The sequence below is a fragment of the Lupinus angustifolius genome, chromosome LG19, assembly GCF_001865875.1.
Source record: "Lupinus angustifolius cultivar Tanjil chromosome LG19, LupAngTanjil_v1.0, whole genome shotgun sequence".
Taxonomy (NCBI): Eukaryota; Viridiplantae; Streptophyta; class Magnoliopsida; order Fabales; family Fabaceae; genus Lupinus; species Lupinus angustifolius.
Window position 1 is genome coordinate 17,318,567 of NC_032027.1, and position 17,220 is coordinate 17,335,786.

The window sequence follows — 17,220 nt, forward strand, 5'->3', positions numbered from 1 at the left end:
ACATATATTCTGTATAAAAGCTCCATTTTCTCTATATTTATAGTGTTATACATATGATTATTTTGTAAATTATTATAATTTCTAAGTAGGTACAAAAGGTAGTTGAGAAAGATAAATGCTTTATATAGGTATATTATAATAAGATTTTTGTAATACCTGTTGGTGCTGAATGTGAGCACCGTTTTTAAGATATGAAGTGTTCAAAACCTGAAATTAAGTAATAATAGAAAGTATGAGTAAGTACTAACTCTTTGATTTACCTTAAAAAATAAAAGTATTATTTCATTATAGCAGATAAAAGTGTAATTGTTTTCTTATTTTGCTTTTTAGAGGACTTCTTTATCCAAAGATGATTCTCATTCAGAAAAGTATATATATATATATATATATATATATATATGATAAAAGAATTGTCATTAAACTTGGGTTTTTAAAGAATTTATATATGTTAGCCAATAATTAGGGTTTTCTTTAAAACATATAGGCAAGAACATAGAAACATACAGTGACTTGATCATGAAGGAACTTGATGTAGTCAATGGCTTCGTGAAGAACCGATGCTGTGTCTGTCTGTTAATTAAAATCAACAATAATATAATATCTGGGGTGAGTGTTTTACCCTTAAACATACATCTAAAAAAGTTAAATTATAGGTTAAAATTCTATAAGAGTAATGCATAGCTGTGAAGGAGAAAAAAAAGAGAATGATCCAAAAAAGAAAAGTTAACCTTTCCGAAAGGTGAAACCAATTGTTGAAGTGCAGTGATCCGGTCCCCTAGCTTCTCTTTCCGAACCTGTCCATATATATCAACATCTTGATCAAAATCTAAAGTGTAATTATTACCAAGTTTGAACTTAACAAGCTCACAAGTAAAAGCTTTGAGATGAAAACATATAATATTACATTAGTACACTAGTACCTTAAAAGTAGGCAATGGTGATGGAGTTTCAATTCTTTGTCTCTTGAATGCTGGTTCACAACCACTTTTCTTCACCACTGATGCTGTGTCTCGAGATTCATCTTTCTTTAGCTGCACTTACATCAATTATTCCACTTAGGCCTAGCCCAAATAATAATACTTAGGCCTAGTATAGTAAGAGATTAAAAGGAGAAATCATTGTTAGGTGTCATGTTTTTATGATAAAAAAAATTGTATTAAACCGACCATAAGGGGCGCCCACCCATGTAAAAGATAAATCAATTAGTGATTCTTATAGAACTTAATGTAATACAAAGTTTCGGATCCATACACAGGGATCACGTTGTTAATGTCCGAGATCATTAATCTCAAATTGTACTATATTTTCTCCGATGATATATTTAGCTTTTTCTTGATGTAAACTTAATTTTTTTAGAATCCTATACTAATGTCAATGGACACAAAATACAAAATTTCTTTATAATAACAATGATCTTAAAAAACTACTACCTAGCTATAGATTGTTTATAAAAATGATAACCATTATTAATTACCTTGTTTAATAGAGTACTTGGGGAAATGGGTTTCTCTTCAAAAGTTGGTGTTTGATACTGTGTTTGTGATGAAGCAAAAACACCTTCTGTTATGTCATTTAGTGCCTCAGCTGAAGCATTACAGAAAGGAGTATTATTGGTAAAGTGCAATCCACCACTAAGATGATGCTTTGGCATAAGAGAATTAGGTACTTTAGACCATGTTGTTGGTGAGAGTGTATTGGAGGAAGATGTTCCATAGTTTGGTGAAGATGAGTAGGACATAGTAGAAGGGTCATATAAGCTTTGAATCAAATTTGAAGGGTAACCATAGGAGGTTGTTGACCCTACTGGGAAACCACATGATAATCCAGTGCTAGTTATAGAATTCAGACCTTGTTGATCTAAGCAAAGTTCTTGATTCATTGGCTTGAAAGTATTAACTGGTGATTGTGATTTATTTGGACTCCAATCCTTTTGGCTTTGTAAATCATTTGAAGAATCTAAACCTGTTTCTTCTTGAATCACATAATCAAAATTGCTCTCTAGCTTTCCACTACAATGACCACTGAAAAAGAATATAAAAAAAGAAATAGTGAAGCATGCTTCAAAGAAAAGAGAAAAAGGCTATATATTTTTATAGGAAAAAAACCTTTATTCTCAACCATGTGGAAGTTTTGGACTATAATATAAAGTTATAAACACCATGTATTATTTTTTATATACAATAATTGTGGAAAACTTACAATAGAGACTGGTTCCAATTCAATGAAGTTGATGAGGACAAGCCAAAACCCATATCAATGAAGATGCTATCACTTTCACTAGCTGCTGATTCACTCTGATGTGGCTTATGATCTTCAAGAAAACCAAGAGAAGCATCAGAAACAAAATAATAATTATTATTTGTGTTCTCAGCACATGACCTTGTTGGCTTGAAATCCAAGAAATCAGTTTGCAATATGTTATAGTTCCCTGCATCATTAGCAGCCACTGAACATGTTGATGATGAGTTCATAAGAGGGAACACACTTCTTGATGAATTCATATTCCACCAGTTTTCACCATAAATTCCAGCTTGAAGAAATTCCTCAGCCATGGCCAGATTTTATGCTATTTATCTTGCAGATATGTTCTTATGAAATTGCTGATATGTTTTTAACTTTGTGTCTTTGAACTCTGCTTGCTCTGTAATTATGATACATATAACATGTCACATAGCCATGTATATATATATATATAGGCTTATTGGTATGGTTTTGAAGTTTTTAGAGATTTTATATATGGAACAGTTAGAAGGGTAGGACAGTGTAAATTACCAGAGCCTGGTTGACATTACAAGGGCATGATTGGACAAATGACAGAAAGAGAAAAACAGAATTTTGAATCCAATTCTAATTCTCTTTGTTTTTTTCATTAAACATGTGTTTTAGTTGTGTCATTAATTTTCCTTAAGTAAAATTTTGGTATATCCCAATTAAATACTTATACTTTATATCTTCAAGTGTGAATTTAATTATTTTACTAAATATATTTTATCATAATGTTTAAATAATAATTTTGTTTTTTATATTTTTTTGATTAAAAAATTGTGTTTATGGACAATTTAAATTACGTTTAAATTATAATTTGTAATATTTTATCATTCTTTTCTCCTTTTGATTCCCTAAAATAATATATAATATTATAAGAGAGGCAAAATTACATAAGATGGTCACAATTATTTTTATTATTTTGTAAATTTATGGGGAGATATTGATCCGTTAAGTACCCAAAAACCCATAAATCTGAGACGAGTCCGAGTCTAAAAATAAACGAGACGGAATCTAATAGTACCCATCCCTAAGAGACACGGTGAGTGAGCCATGCCCATGAGCCCATGTACTAATACTCCATTGGGTGGCCAAATCGCAGTTACTAGGCGCGTGTATATCATGTGAGTTAGTAAAACCAAAACACAAATCTATATATAATATAATAATTAACTAATACTTGACCTAACATAACTGTCATTGGTCAAGGATCTTGGCCCCATAGAAATTAATTTATCTTTCTTCTTAAGCTATACAATTAATATATATATTTGGATATATGCGATAGTTAGTCAATTTCAACCACTGCACATATATACTTGTGTTCCATGTCAAATACTTATTAAATGTATACATTTAAATCAATGTCAAACCCTAATCTTTTGGGGTTATGCTCTTGTTCTATGTTTTTCATATTAGATTATTGTCATCATTTCGACATAATAATGTACTAACATTCTGTTGGTAGTTTTCTAAATCATATCAGATTGCAATTAAGTTTATGGGCCCTGAATTCTGGCATGTTCAACAAATAATTAAAATGCAATAATATAATATAGTAACTTAATTGCAAAGCATATTTAATTGTTTACTTAATGTCAAACTATATAAGACCTATGCTTCTAGAGAAAATATTTTAAATGAGAGCAAATAGAGTAAAATCTGATTAGGAGTGATATATCTAAAACAATTGATAAATATACACTATATGCTATAGATCGAATTTTAAGAGGTTTTTCTATTTTAGTAATTGGTTACCGTTCATTCAGCCAAAATAATATTATTCATAAGTGTTTATATAATAATAATTGTTTTATTTAAATGATTTTATTCATAGTAGGAGAAAACTTTATATAATAAAGATTAAGGTTGGGTCATCCCTCACATACAAGGCTAAAGATATATCTTAATAACATACAAGCTCAGACTCCATACAAGGGGTAAGTAATTTATTTCTACTTAGATGTGTATTAAATTTCAATATATACCTTAAAAAACATTGAATCATGTTATGAAAAGTGTTGTTAACAAATGTTCTAAGGATATTTCTTAATAAAAACAACAAGGATTGAAAAACTAATTAATTCCAATACTTCTCAATATTAAATTCATCAATTTTCAAGGTAAAGCTTCTTTTTTAATTATCTTAACCAGTGCCCTTAGAGCATTGTTTAACATTCCCTTTACCGTAATTACCCTATGCTACAAAGTACAAACATTTGTTCTTGTTTTTACATTTAGGAAAAAAGATGCATGAAAAAGTCAAATTCCTACAAACTATGTATCTGAAAAAGATACATGTAAAAGTCAAAGTACTAGAAACTATGAATTGACTATAAAGTCTTAGTACTACTAATAAAATCCAATAGTGAGTAATTCTCAGCAATTTTCAGCATACAAAAAAATCGATCAAAAAAAAAAATGTAGTATTTGACAAGAACTGGAAAAGGAAATTATAAAAAAATTTGGAGTTGATTTGGAGTCAATAACCAAAGTTAGGCCAGATCCACCAGTTTCAGCATTCTTTGAAATTGCAACAAAATTGACTTTACAAAGATTTATATTTAAAAAACAAGTTGAAGTTTACTTTGAAATTAACTAGGAATTTTTTCAGCCATTGGCGTGTGGAATTTATTGGTTTACGTATTAATCATGCAAAAAACATTTGTGTGCATATTTGATATTATCTTGTTACATTATGTTTTGGAGCATAGCCTAATAATGGAGAGCAGAATATTCAAACAATTAGCTTATTGTGACTCTTATTTTATTGGGACAATGACACAATGTATATTCATTCTATTGTCCCGTTTGATATGTCACAATTGTATTCCACTTTTTCTTTAGTTGATTGAATTAAATAATTAAAATAACTATTATATTTTCTATCTAATAAAAAATATAGAAGCATTTTAATGAATATGCTCCAAATTAGTATGATCATATAAGATATCAATATATTATATGTGTTAATTAATCTTGTAAACATATAATCACTTGCTTAAAAGGTTTAAATAGTCACATAAAAAGCATACAACATTTAGATCATTCCACAAGTATTATACCCTACTCTTTGGAGTGATTAGGGCACTATATAGGAAAAGAATTATTCTAATACTACATACATGAATCATTATTTTATATCTATATCAAAGGTTGAAAATGTCAAAGAATAAAGTTTCAAATCCTTCCGATTTTTCATGCTTCTCTCAAATAATGCTAAGTCCACTACATAATACCAAGCATGCCCGTGCAATAGGCATGTGGGGCATCTTCAATACTTACAATGATTTTCTGACCTAGAATTTTTCTATATTTATGTCTCTAGTCAAACAAACTTCATAAAATAATATTAAAATATTAATTTTTGTTTGTATTATTTTTTTTTAATTGAATAAGACTTTTTGATTGGCTTGTGATACAATGTGATCGACATTTCCTTGAACACCACCATGAGTCAAAGTGTTGAGGGAGGGTTGACTTCTTTAGTATCTTTTAATTGCATGTCAACAATAACGTTTGAAACACTTCTTTTTCTAAGAATGAAAAAAAGAAAGGAAATAGCTCACTTTTGTTAAAAGATTTTATTAAAAGCATAATCTTATGAAAAATTAAATATCTCACCTTTAAGAATGAAAAGTACATCACCTAAATATAAAAATATAAATGCATTATTTTATAATGAAACTTTATTTTTAATGAAATCATTAACATGTATTGTCCCAGGGTACTCCTTAAAAAAACCTATTATCAATAGATATAATGATGCATGTCATCATGCTTTCATTTTATTTTTTGTTAATTATAATTGTGATATTATATTTTTTATAATGTATTGTTTTTGCTTGTTTTTTTTGTACATGTTTTTGCTTGTTTAGTCACATGTATTTTAAGTAGAGATAATTATGTTCAAGTTAGGAACATTCATAATGTAACGAGGATAATTTTTTCTAGCAATACACAACTCAAACTCGGATATTTCATTAAAGAGAAACAAACATATAGTAATCTTATGTTTGTTTATTTTATTTTTGTTTTCAATATATTTGTATAGGAAAATTAAAAATAGTTTTGTGAAAGTTTTCACCGCACAAATCTGAAAATAAAATAAGAAACGAAAACACAATCTTACACTTATAATTAACAAGATATGAACCACTATTACGTATACATGAATTGCTAGTAATTTTAGGATTAAATTTATATATGTAATATGTATCAACTTTTTTTTAACTAGATATTCTTTACTAACTAATAAAGAAAAACTAATCATATGCTTACTAATTGATAAATATCTCGCTTTCTCTCTGGTTTGTTTTAGATCATATACCCATATATAAACACATGTAGTGTGTACATTGGTGTCATGTCTTTGTAATATTGCGTGCAATGTGATGAATGAAATGAAGCCATCATATGAAAAAGAAATAGGGAAGAAGAAAAATAAATTAATTATTAGAAAGTGATAAAAAGGAATTGATAAAAAAAAGGAGAGAAAGAAATGAAGAACAAAAGAAATACACTTTTGTGATCACGAGTTTGGGTTTGATTATTATAAAGTAGAATGGTTGCCGTTTTTCTTTTGTACACTGTCTTTCTTCATAACCACATGTGTTTTGTGCCTTTTTGCTTAGTTTTTAGATTAATCAAAGTGGGTGTCTTGTGTTGTTGGTGAGTCAACCCCAAAGGTTCTTATTTATTAGAAAAGCCATAGTAATAATAATAATAATGGATTGGTTTCATATTGATCTAAATGGTTATTACAAAAGTCACATAGTTAATTAACATCATTAAGAATAGCTTAAGTTGGAATTCTTCTATTGTTATTGTTATACTATGATAAAGGAGAAAAAATATGTATACATCGGTAATGTAAGAGTTTTTACATTATCATAGTATCATATCCATTCATTTTTAATAGTCATTGATTCTTAAATAAAAGTAATACAAATGAAACAAGAAACAAATAAACAAACACTGTCAGTGTATAGATCACTTATGAATTTTTTTTAAAGAGGGGTGTTAAAATTTTGCATAAATTACCAAGAAACAAACAAACAAACACTTGGAAAATGATGATCACAAATAAAATCAAAGCAGCATAAATAAGCATGTTTCCCTTGTTTGCAAAATTGTAAAATATCATTTACTAATAGATAGACACACAATTAAGGGTTTGTTTCCACTCGCAACCCAATCCCTATCATAATTGACTTGCAAGTTATGAAAAGTTGTCATGCGTTCACATTCTTCACCCGATCTACAATTCTACACACTCACAAGTCTTTTGTTAATCATTAGTTTTTTTGGACAAAACTTAGTCTCACCAAATTAATCTTGGTGCGGTTGACAAGGATGATTGGTCCTTGTTGATCGATGAAAACATTCCCTTTCTCAACATATTAATTTGGTCCCACATTATATTATGTTATTAACAATCCTTGGAATTTAATTCTTACAACAATTCACAATTGTCTTAGTCTTTCTTATCTCAAATATTTGATTTTGTTTTATTTAAGTTAAAATGAAATGCCTTTTGTTTTCCACTTATGACAAACCCTATTCCGTGTTTCATTCTTCAAAATTTTCAAACTTTGCATTGTCTTATATTGGACCATTTGAATTTTGAACGAATGTTGTGAAACCCGAGTTGGACATCAAATCGAAAGAGGTCAAGTATATGATTTAACCGGTTAAATCGGTTAGGCTGTCATGAGATTTGTCCTGAGAGTGCAAGAGAATAAACTCAATCGGTTGTAGAATATGAAGTGTGAACACTCTAGTTCAAATTGTGGTGACTAAACTTTCTTCCCTCCCCCTAATTTTTTTCCCATCCAATTAATTTTCACTTTCACTTTTGAGTATAGGGTTAATCATACTCTAATGGATCAATGGACCTTGAAAAGCAATGGGGGAAAAATGGACTTGAGCAATGTATTTAGTATTTACTCTATTTCTTTCTTGTTTGTCATTATTGCAAAACGAAGAATTTGCTTCCACACGCATCCTTCTTCTTTCCCTTCTCTTTGCAACTATATAACTTACAATTAACTAACTTATTTTTAACTTTAACTTTTTAGTTACTATTTTTAGGTTTTTTCTAAGTATGCCAAATTAATTCACTAATTAATTCCTAGCTCGTCATTGACACGTCAAATATTGGCCCTTCCATACGAAAGCACCACAACAATGAAGTTTCATTTACTAATAACTTGATAATCTAGTTTGAAAAAGTTTGAGTACATGAAAAAATGATTAATTTTCAAAAACAACAAAAAAAGGATGATAGTTAAATTGTATGAAACAAAAACAACAAATATAAGACGACAACAATGACACAAAAAGTATGGGTGGAGATGAATAGAACCAGAAAGCTTTAACATGTTTTTTTCGTGGGTAAGCCCTCTCACAATACGTGATTAATTCTCCTAATAAATGTTGCTCTAATTAATTAAATTATTTATCTTTTGATCTTTTTGACAATTTAACAGAGTCTTCACACCATTAAACGAATGTTTTGTTGGTACTATGATTTAACATGTGACCACACAAAAAAAGTAACTAACTACTTTCTATTCTAATAAACCAGGTTTAATTATTGATTTCTTCAATATATATAAAAATAAATAAGGAGTTGGTTTCTTTTCTTTGTCTGTTACAGTTTCTTCTTCCTACTCTCGAAATGTTCCTAAACTTTAGGTAATCAAGTTCTGTTGAACTGCTTATAAGAACATTATTCATTATTCCTAAAGAGACAAAATCTGAAGTCATGATATTTGACAATTGACATGCAAATTAAGACAATTTTATTAGTTTTGATGGATTGAGAAGTATATATTATAATTCTCAAGATTATGTCAGGAATATCTTCTTGTTGGGTCTACTTCTAAAACCTTAGGGTAAGTTACTTAAACCATGTAGAATAATTATAACTTTTGGATTGACTAAAAGTGACATAAGAAGTAAGAATAGTGTTCTTTTTTCAAGTACATAAATTAAGATAAAAATATACACAACTAAATTAAACATTAGAAATAATAAAAAGTGCCTTAAGATTAGTGTTAAGGGATTGAAAGTCCAAGATATATATTGTAAGTGATACATTTAAGACTTTGAAAATTTGAAGTATTTGCCTTTTCCTTTCTACCTTCCTTATATTTTTGTTTTATGACCCATCAAAATATTGAGAACATTATCAGTTGGGAACATAAATGAGAGTAAAATTATTCTCAGATACGCATAGTCGAAAAAGTTGTTTATTAGTTTTTAAATTTATTTATTTTAAAATAATTTATAATTAAGACTATTAGATATTTTTATGTGTCATATGTCATCATATTAGCTTAGTACTTACCCTTGAGTATCTAAGAAAATCATCGTTCCTATGTGATTATGTAACTAATCAAAAAGGTATAATGAAAGCCCAAACATAGGCCCATTTTGGTGCAGCACAATCTTCATTACCATGTTATCTTAAAAGCCCCTTGACCTATGAACCAAATCCAATGTGCTGAGAAAGAAGGAATTGGTAGAGCCAAATTTTATGCCTCACTTTTTTCGTTCTGATTCTATCTCTGAAACCTGACTAGTGTTAAGTAGGAACTTGACCCATTGTTCCATAAAAGTTCTTGTCCCATGTCCCTGATTAATCAATATTTGCCAACAAGTTAAAAATAAGACCTCAATTTATTTTTATTTTATTAAAATAATATATTAATTACATATGTCAATATATGAGTAGAATGAGACAGGAATGAGAACACCAAGTTGGGACAGGTGATCCCCATCCCCATCCGTGTAGTCAAATGCAATTACTAGTCAAGAAAATTTAATTACACCAACTAACTACACCAAGAAACTCTATCTTTGTCCAATTGAATTACACCAACTAACATAATTCTGTTTTATAATTTTTTTTATTTAATTGAATAACACATTACAATTAGTAGGAGACACCATTGATGATACAATCTGGGACAGAAGATCTCCATCCTAAAAGAAAATGTGTCGTGCTTAGGTGTACACACGTGCCAACTTTGTCTGCAGCATCGCACTGCACCAACTACTACTACTAGTGTCTTAGTGTTGATATCTCAATAAAGTAAGCTTTACTCTTTTGTTGAATAAAGTTGAATGTGCACATTTCAGCATATAGATAAAAATTGTGTGGTTGATGGAAGACTTATATAGGAGGATAAAGTATTCACACTAACAACATAACACATCTTTTTAAGTAACCTCTTCTAAAGGTTCCATCTTCAAGGATTCAAGAACCATGTCCTACTACAACTCATCATATTCTGCATCTGATTATGGTGAGTACAATTTCAACTCTTGTCCTATCAGTTATCATCATTCTCAAACTCCATATTTTATGTTATACAATGACTATGAGTACAATCAACAAAATTATGTATATGATCCAAATTTGAATTATGCTCCTAGCACCCCTTCTCAAAGTTGTTACCAAACTATATCATCATGCTATGGCACTAACTTTAGTGATTCAAAATCAATAAAATATGATCCTAATTATGACATGACTAGTGAACTTGTTATATATTACAACAAGTTGGAATTCAATGAGCCTGCATTTGAAGAATATGATCCAACACCTTATGGTGGTGGATATGATATGGCTGAGACTTATGGCAAACCTCTATCACCTTCAGATAAAATTTGTTACCCTCGTTCTGGTTCAAGTTCAATTAAACCACCCTTTGATTCTATTCCTGTTGAGTCAATAGTACCATTGCCTATAGTGGAAGAAGGATTTGATAAGAAAGAACACATACCTCAGAAAGTTGCTGAAGAAGAAAAGAAAATGGAAGTTGAAGACAAAAGCAATGGTACCCATGATGTGAAGCCTTATGAAGATGAAGATAGTGACAAAAATCCTCATGAAGAAGATTATGCAAGTGGTTCAGAGGTTGATGAGTATAATGAGAAGAAAGTGGCACCTCAATATGTACCTAGTGGATATGGATTGGAAGCAATGGATATTTGTGAAACCTTGTTTGGGTATTGGCCTTGTTTGGCACGTATGAAGAGAGAACAACAATGCTATGAGGAAGTGTATGATAGAGGAAACAATTACATGTATGATAACATGTGGAAAGGTGCTGCAGATTATCTTTTTGGTAATCAAGATTCTTATGGTGGTGGGATAAGAGAAGATAGGAATAGTAGTAATAGCTATGAAGGAGATATTGTTGTGTATGGCTATGAGAGGCATTATCCAACTTAGGTATAGTATAGGAATATTGATTATACCTATCAATTATGATGATACAAGAACACAATTTGGTAAAAGGTGTAATGAAAATACTTGAAGGTGTAAAAGCTTATTTGTATATTGAACTTGTAGTGAATGTGTTATGTAACATTATTTCATGTTTGGTTTCTATGAGCCAGGTTAAAATATTTGGCTTCTTCTTTTTTTAAAAGTTTGGTATGATGTTTTGTATTGGAATTGGTTATGAGGAATGTCATTTGTGAATGAAACTAACTACTTGAATGTGGTTTAATTATCTATAAATGTTTTATTTATATCGAGTCTTTAAAAAAAAAATATAAATGAATGATGGATAATGTATTGACGGTGTATAAATCTTTACACCAACAATACATTGATTTTACACTCTTAATCTAACCCCTTTATTCATCTTTATAAGACCATTTTATGGTACTAGACATATTTATAGGATATTTTAAAAAGTTTTATGATGATTATTTTATGAAAATATTTTTTCCTCAAATAATTTGAGGGCAAAAGAGAAAATGATTGATTTTCATTAATGAATAATAAATTTGATAAACTAGATAGTTTAATAATATCTCTATCTTCTTTAATCAGCTTAAAACTATCCAAAATGGTTCCATAAGGAGTGTCTTATTTTATGTGGATATCGTAATAGACGCGAATAAAAATAAAAGAAATAATTGATATTTTCTTGACTTTTGATTGTGAATGAAGGAAAAAAATCATCTGAACTGAAACGTATTAAAACAGTATCAATTATGCAATTATAATTTTGATATGCATGAAATTAAAGGTTAATTTATACCAATTATTACGGATTTTGATTTAAGTATGCATGTCTTTGATTTAAGAAAGAGATAGGAAAAAAGTATGTAATATAATATGTATGTCTATGAGCCCCACCACTAGCGCTGATTAAGGGCAAAGCGCCAAAGAGAGTACAAGATAGATATGCAATGTTAATGTATAAATTATCACTACATAAAGATAACATTTGATATCGTAAATGCAAAGTTGTTTAAAACAAGAATCATTATTTATTCCTTATTATATAGTTTTATACCCATCATTAGTATCACATCCTACTAATTTTCATTAAATATAATTTATTTGAATGCAGCGTTAACTTTATTCGATTTCCTACTTTGGATTTCTAATTTTGTTACACTTCCTCGTCACATTTGTTTAGTCTTAGATTGTAAAGCAAGGATAATTTCTTCATGTCATGTAAACCATACATATATAAAGTAAGTTTAATGAATACAAAATAATAAAACTAGGATTTCCATTTGGATATTTACTTACAAGAATATAGTAAATATTTTATGAACACCAAAATTATGGTCTCTATTGATATTTTTTTCCTTCATGGGTTATGGCTCCCACTTTTAATCATAGTGTTCAAAAACAGTACATTGTACAACCTTAAAAATCCTGTTAAAACCTCAAACACCAAAGTCTAAATCAAAAGCTGCTACATCAGCTTCAACTTTCTATGGCACCAAGATCTTTGGAACTCATATTTTTGCTTATTATTGTTGTTGTTCCTATGAAAGGGACAGTAGCATATTCTTCAATTCATGAACTCCTCAGAAGCCATGGTTTACCAGCAGGGCTCTTCCCTAAGAGTGTAAAGTCATATAATTTAGACCAAAGGGGTGTTCTTGAGGTGCATTTGGATCATCCTTGCATGGCCAAGTATGAAACAAGAGTGTTGTTTGAAACTGTGGTGAGAGCTAACCTCAGTTTGGGTCAGCTTAAAGGGTTGGAGGGTTTGTCTCAGGAAGAGCTTTTTCTATGGCTACCAGTGAAAGATATCATAGTTGATGATCCATTATCTGGTCTCATTCTCATTGATATTGGTCTTGCACATAAACAGCTCTCTCTTTCTCTTTTTGAAGATCCTCCAGTTTGTAGATCTCAAGGTTCTTTCTCTCTTAACCTATGTTTGTGTCGGATGATATCTTCTGTCCCAAAATGTGTCAATACTTGTAATTGGTCAGAAAAATACTTAATTATAAATTTTTTAACTTAAATATATTTTTTCAACCGATCACAAAAGTGAGTAACACACAGAGTGATACATTTTTTAAGATAGAAAATGTGCTCCCATTTTTTTGCGTGACTATTACTTTTTTTTACTTGACCTGAATATCAAAGGATAAATATACTGATTTACTATTCACTCCCTTTGATTGGTGAAAAATGATAAACATAATGTTGATTTGAAACTTGAGATTGACATTTGTTAATTTGATATAGACATTATAAACATTAATTTGGTCTCTGACTTTGTACACCCTTAGTTGGTCAATTTGGCCCCAACAAATTTTCCAAGGTTATCTCAGAACCAAATTAATCAATAGTGCTAATCTTAAGGACCATGTTTTACTAAGTAGAAATCACAATGTAAAGTAATATACATGCATTTTTTAATTTTCTAGTCTGCTAAACAGTGACTAGAAGAATTTAAATTCTAATCTATATAGTTTTTCATGATTTCAGTCTATATTGTGTTTTAATTTCGGAATTGAATGTGTTGTACAGGTCTTGAACTGAATATGCCTGGAAGGAAGAATATTGGATTTCAAGATCAGAGATAATAGATAGTTTGTTAATCTGAAAAGATGGTTTCTTCTTTCCTTATACAATTTTGTTCTGTTTTGTTTTGGTTTTTCCTTTAGTAAGAATTATATGGTATAATGCGTATATATATACTATTATATGTATTGTGTTTAGTGTAAAAATAATTCTGCAATTTGTATTCCACTTTTTCTAATGTAAGTAAAAAATTTCATATCATTTTATTTCTCTCCTTTTACCTTTTCTTTATATATTACTAAGAAGGAAGCTTTTCTTTTAAATAAAGAATGTAATATCAATGTATTGATAGTATAAAAATTTATACATAATCATTGCATCATTTACCTTCATGTGATTAATCAAAGATAGAACATATACATACGTAATATACTACTCATCCGGTGATGATATTTTAGTCTTCTCTCAAGTTCAGCATTGTTCTTACCTTTCCTAAAGTCATCTGCATGCAGCCTTCAATAAACAATGCACTTGTTATGATTATGAGATTGGTATCTATGAGTTCAAAGCCCAAAAGATTCATTTCCTCCATCAATTTCTTGAAACTTCCCCTCTTGCTCTCTCTATCTTTGTAACAATGCTCCTTATTCATATCTTCACCAACTTCAACCTCATATATCTTTGTAACAGTTGTTTCATATGAAGTTGCTTCCATTTGGTGAAGCTCTTGGGTGAGACTTTCAACTTTGCCTTGTAGCTCCTTCATGTAAGTAGTTGAATCATCAATAGTGGTTGCTTTATTCATCTCAAGCCAAAATTAGTGTATGTATAATATGGGCTGACCCAATTTATTAGGATTATTTTTTTCTTCTGAAAAGTCAATTATTATTGATTATGAATGGTAGATGATATAAAATGTTGATGTATATATTTTTTCCTCTTATGAATCTACATTTCAATATTTTATTGTAAAATTTAATACTGGTAAAAAAATTAAACACCTAAGAAACCATTAAATAAATAACTAATTTTTTATTATGGGTCCATAGAAAATGGTTTTTTTAGAAATATAAAACAAAACAAGTTTTTTTGGAAAATAATGTATTTATATGTTGAGGGAGGTAAAAAAAAAGATGATCATTGCAAGAAGTACTCATCTAATGGTTTGAATGGAGAGGGCAAATATATGCAAATTTTCTTATCCTAATAAGTGAATATATTATTTCCAAGTTTTGAACGGACAAGTAATATCATTGTTACATCGACAGTCTCTTTATCTTGAGAGTGGTGATATACTTTATTTTTCAATAACAAATTCATTTTTTTAGATTCCTTGACTAATGTGGCACAAAAGAAAACCATATAAAGAATGATCAAAGAAGAAATTGAGGATCAAGGTTCTTGTATTTGTACTCTCTTGTGTCATCATCATTAGCATGAGAAAACTCTTCTATATCACCAATTACATACCCCATTTATTAAGAAATTAAAAAAGGATCTTGATCTGTGTATGTACAAATGCTGTTTCTTATATAGACAAAGACATCATGTCAGAGGCACAGAAGAAGAGAGAATAAGTACATTGATGTGCTTTGAAGGCCTTTTCTATGGCCCTAACTCCCAAACTTGATTCATGTGTGTTTTATATGAATATATAGAGAGAGAAAGAGATAAATTTTGGTCATTGAGTCTTCTACATGATGGATCTAATTGATGTTGTTCTTAACTTCTTTCCTTCATAATAGTATAATAGATTGCATCTTAAGATAAAACCTACCACTACATCATAAAAATTTAACTCCACAATCCAAATGAGGTTATTTATACTCTTGATAGATGCAAAAAGTTGTCATTGAAAGAATTTTTTTAATACTTTGTATGTGTTTAGCAAAGTGCAAATAAACATTCATGTGCATATTTGTCATGTTTGCAAGAACTTATGTGGTTGACTGAAAATGAAATTGTACTTGAGTAGGTAGTTAGAACATATATGATATAAGATCACCTCGTCATGTTCTCACATATTCATTCATGTAATAAGTAGAGAGTTTGTTTTTCAGATTTGAACTTATGATATTTTTTATCAACTTCATAGAAGTATTCATGCACTGTGGAAAATTAGAATAATAGTTCCCTTATAAAAGTAGCTGTTATTATTATAAATTTCATTTGTGCATATGGATTTGTTCATTTCCCTCTTATTTAACTCATGTTACTCATTAGAATAAGATGTTATATGAAGGAAAATTTGAGGTTTATTATTAGAGATTTTTTTTTCAGCCAACAACAAATAGTTCTAAATTGCAACTTAATATAGTTTCACTTGACTGTTAACGTGGACAACTTTTTTCTTTTGAATATAAGTTCTTCTTTCCAACTTTGTGGAGTAAGGTTTTAAATTTAGGCTCACAATTCATGAAACAATGTTAAGATATTAGAAGTCTTTAAAATCGTACTCAGGTTTTGGTGAGTAAATAAAACAAAATCTAACTTAGTAATTATATAAGCTATTTGTACTTTTTAGCAAGTTGCTGAGCAAATTTTATCAATTATATATAATTCAATATCAACAATTAACTTTTAAATACTCTAGTATTTGAGTCTTTTCTTATATCTTTTAAACTCTCAACATATTGCATTTGTAGGCGAAAAGAAAGTGGGAGCCATAAATTAATAAAAAAATAATAAGTATGTAAACTTTTACAACAAAGTTTGAAAGTTCAAAGAAATTTTGACAAGATTTCTCCTAACATGAGGACTATAATATTTCGTTTTTACAACTAAAAATTAAGCTTTATCATTGAAAACAAGGTACAAGTTTAAAGAAATTAAAGTCATAGAAAGTCGAATTAAATTTAATTTGTTTTGCTGACACATTTAGTAAACATTCAAAATTAACTAAATATATTAATAATCATTAACGTATTTTTTTAAGTAACTGTGCTATAGCAAAGAACCAGAAAGGGAAATACAAAGATAGGTTACATGTTCCTAAATATGTGATGATCCTCTCCAGTACTAAGTACAAATGCTTATATATGGTACATAGAAATTCTCAATGATCAACATTTTAATTATTTTAAAAAAAAATAATATTAAAAATTTAAAACTTTATTTAAGTACTGAAAATCCAGTAGTAAAGAGGATAATAT

General features: G+C 29.1%; 4 protein-coding genes across 4 annotated transcripts in view; 2 read left to right on the forward strand and 2 right to left on the reverse strand.

The window, feature by feature from the left end:
- The window catches only part of LOC109333637 (transcription factor bHLH112-like), a 10,776-nt gene extending 8,079 nt beyond the window's left edge, over positions 1-2,697 (reverse strand). The window contains exons 1-6 of the mRNA XM_019569165.1: positions 2,200-2,697; positions 1,475-2,021; positions 921-1,031; positions 729-794; positions 505-570; positions 157-207 (exon numbers count right to left, since the gene is read on the reverse strand). Of these exons, the coding sequence (XP_019424710.1) occupies positions 157-207; positions 505-570; positions 729-794; positions 921-1,031; positions 1,475-2,021; positions 2,200-2,552 (1,194 nt within the window). The 5' untranslated portion in view covers positions 2,553-2,697. The remainder of the gene's footprint in view (positions 1-156; positions 208-504; positions 571-728; positions 795-920; positions 1,032-1,474; positions 2,022-2,199) is intronic.
- On the forward strand, positions 10,424-11,617 carry LOC109333825. The gene has a single exon (XM_019569401.1). It carries the CDS (start codon positions 10,541-10,543, stop codon positions 11,510-11,512), a length of 972 nt encoding a protein of 323 aa, XP_019424946.1. The 5' UTR covers positions 10,424-10,540; the 3' UTR covers positions 11,513-11,617.
- LOC109333826 lies at positions 12,898-14,148 on the forward strand. Its single transcript, XM_019569402.1, has 2 exons — positions 12,898-13,452; positions 14,075-14,148. Exons 1-2 carry the CDS (start codon positions 13,023-13,025, stop codon positions 14,128-14,130), a joined length of 486 nt encoding a protein of 161 aa, XP_019424947.1. The 5' UTR covers positions 12,898-13,022; the 3' UTR covers positions 14,131-14,148.
- LOC109334033 lies at positions 14,523-14,873 on the reverse strand. The gene has a single exon (XM_019569606.1). The coding sequence runs from the start codon at positions 14,871-14,873 to the stop codon at positions 14,523-14,525; it is 351 nt and encodes a 116-aa protein (XP_019425151.1).

Bases quoted from the DNA above. Each gene is read 5' to 3' on its own strand.
- LOC109333825 (XM_019569401.1), top strand. From the start codon at position 10,541: ATGTCCTACTACAACTCATCATATTCTGCATCTGATTATGGTGAGTAC.
- LOC109333826 (XM_019569402.1), top strand. From the start codon at position 13,023: ATGGCACCAAGATCTTTGGAACTCATATTTTTGCTTATTATTGTTGTT. The intron at 13,453-14,074 runs GTTCTTTCTCTC...TGTGTTGTACAG, and splicing joins TCCAGTTTGTAGATCTCAAG to GTCTTGAACTGAATATGCCT.
- LOC109334033 (XM_019569606.1), bottom strand. From the start codon at position 14,873: ATGAATAAAGCAACCACTATTGATGATTCAACTACTTACATGAAGGAG.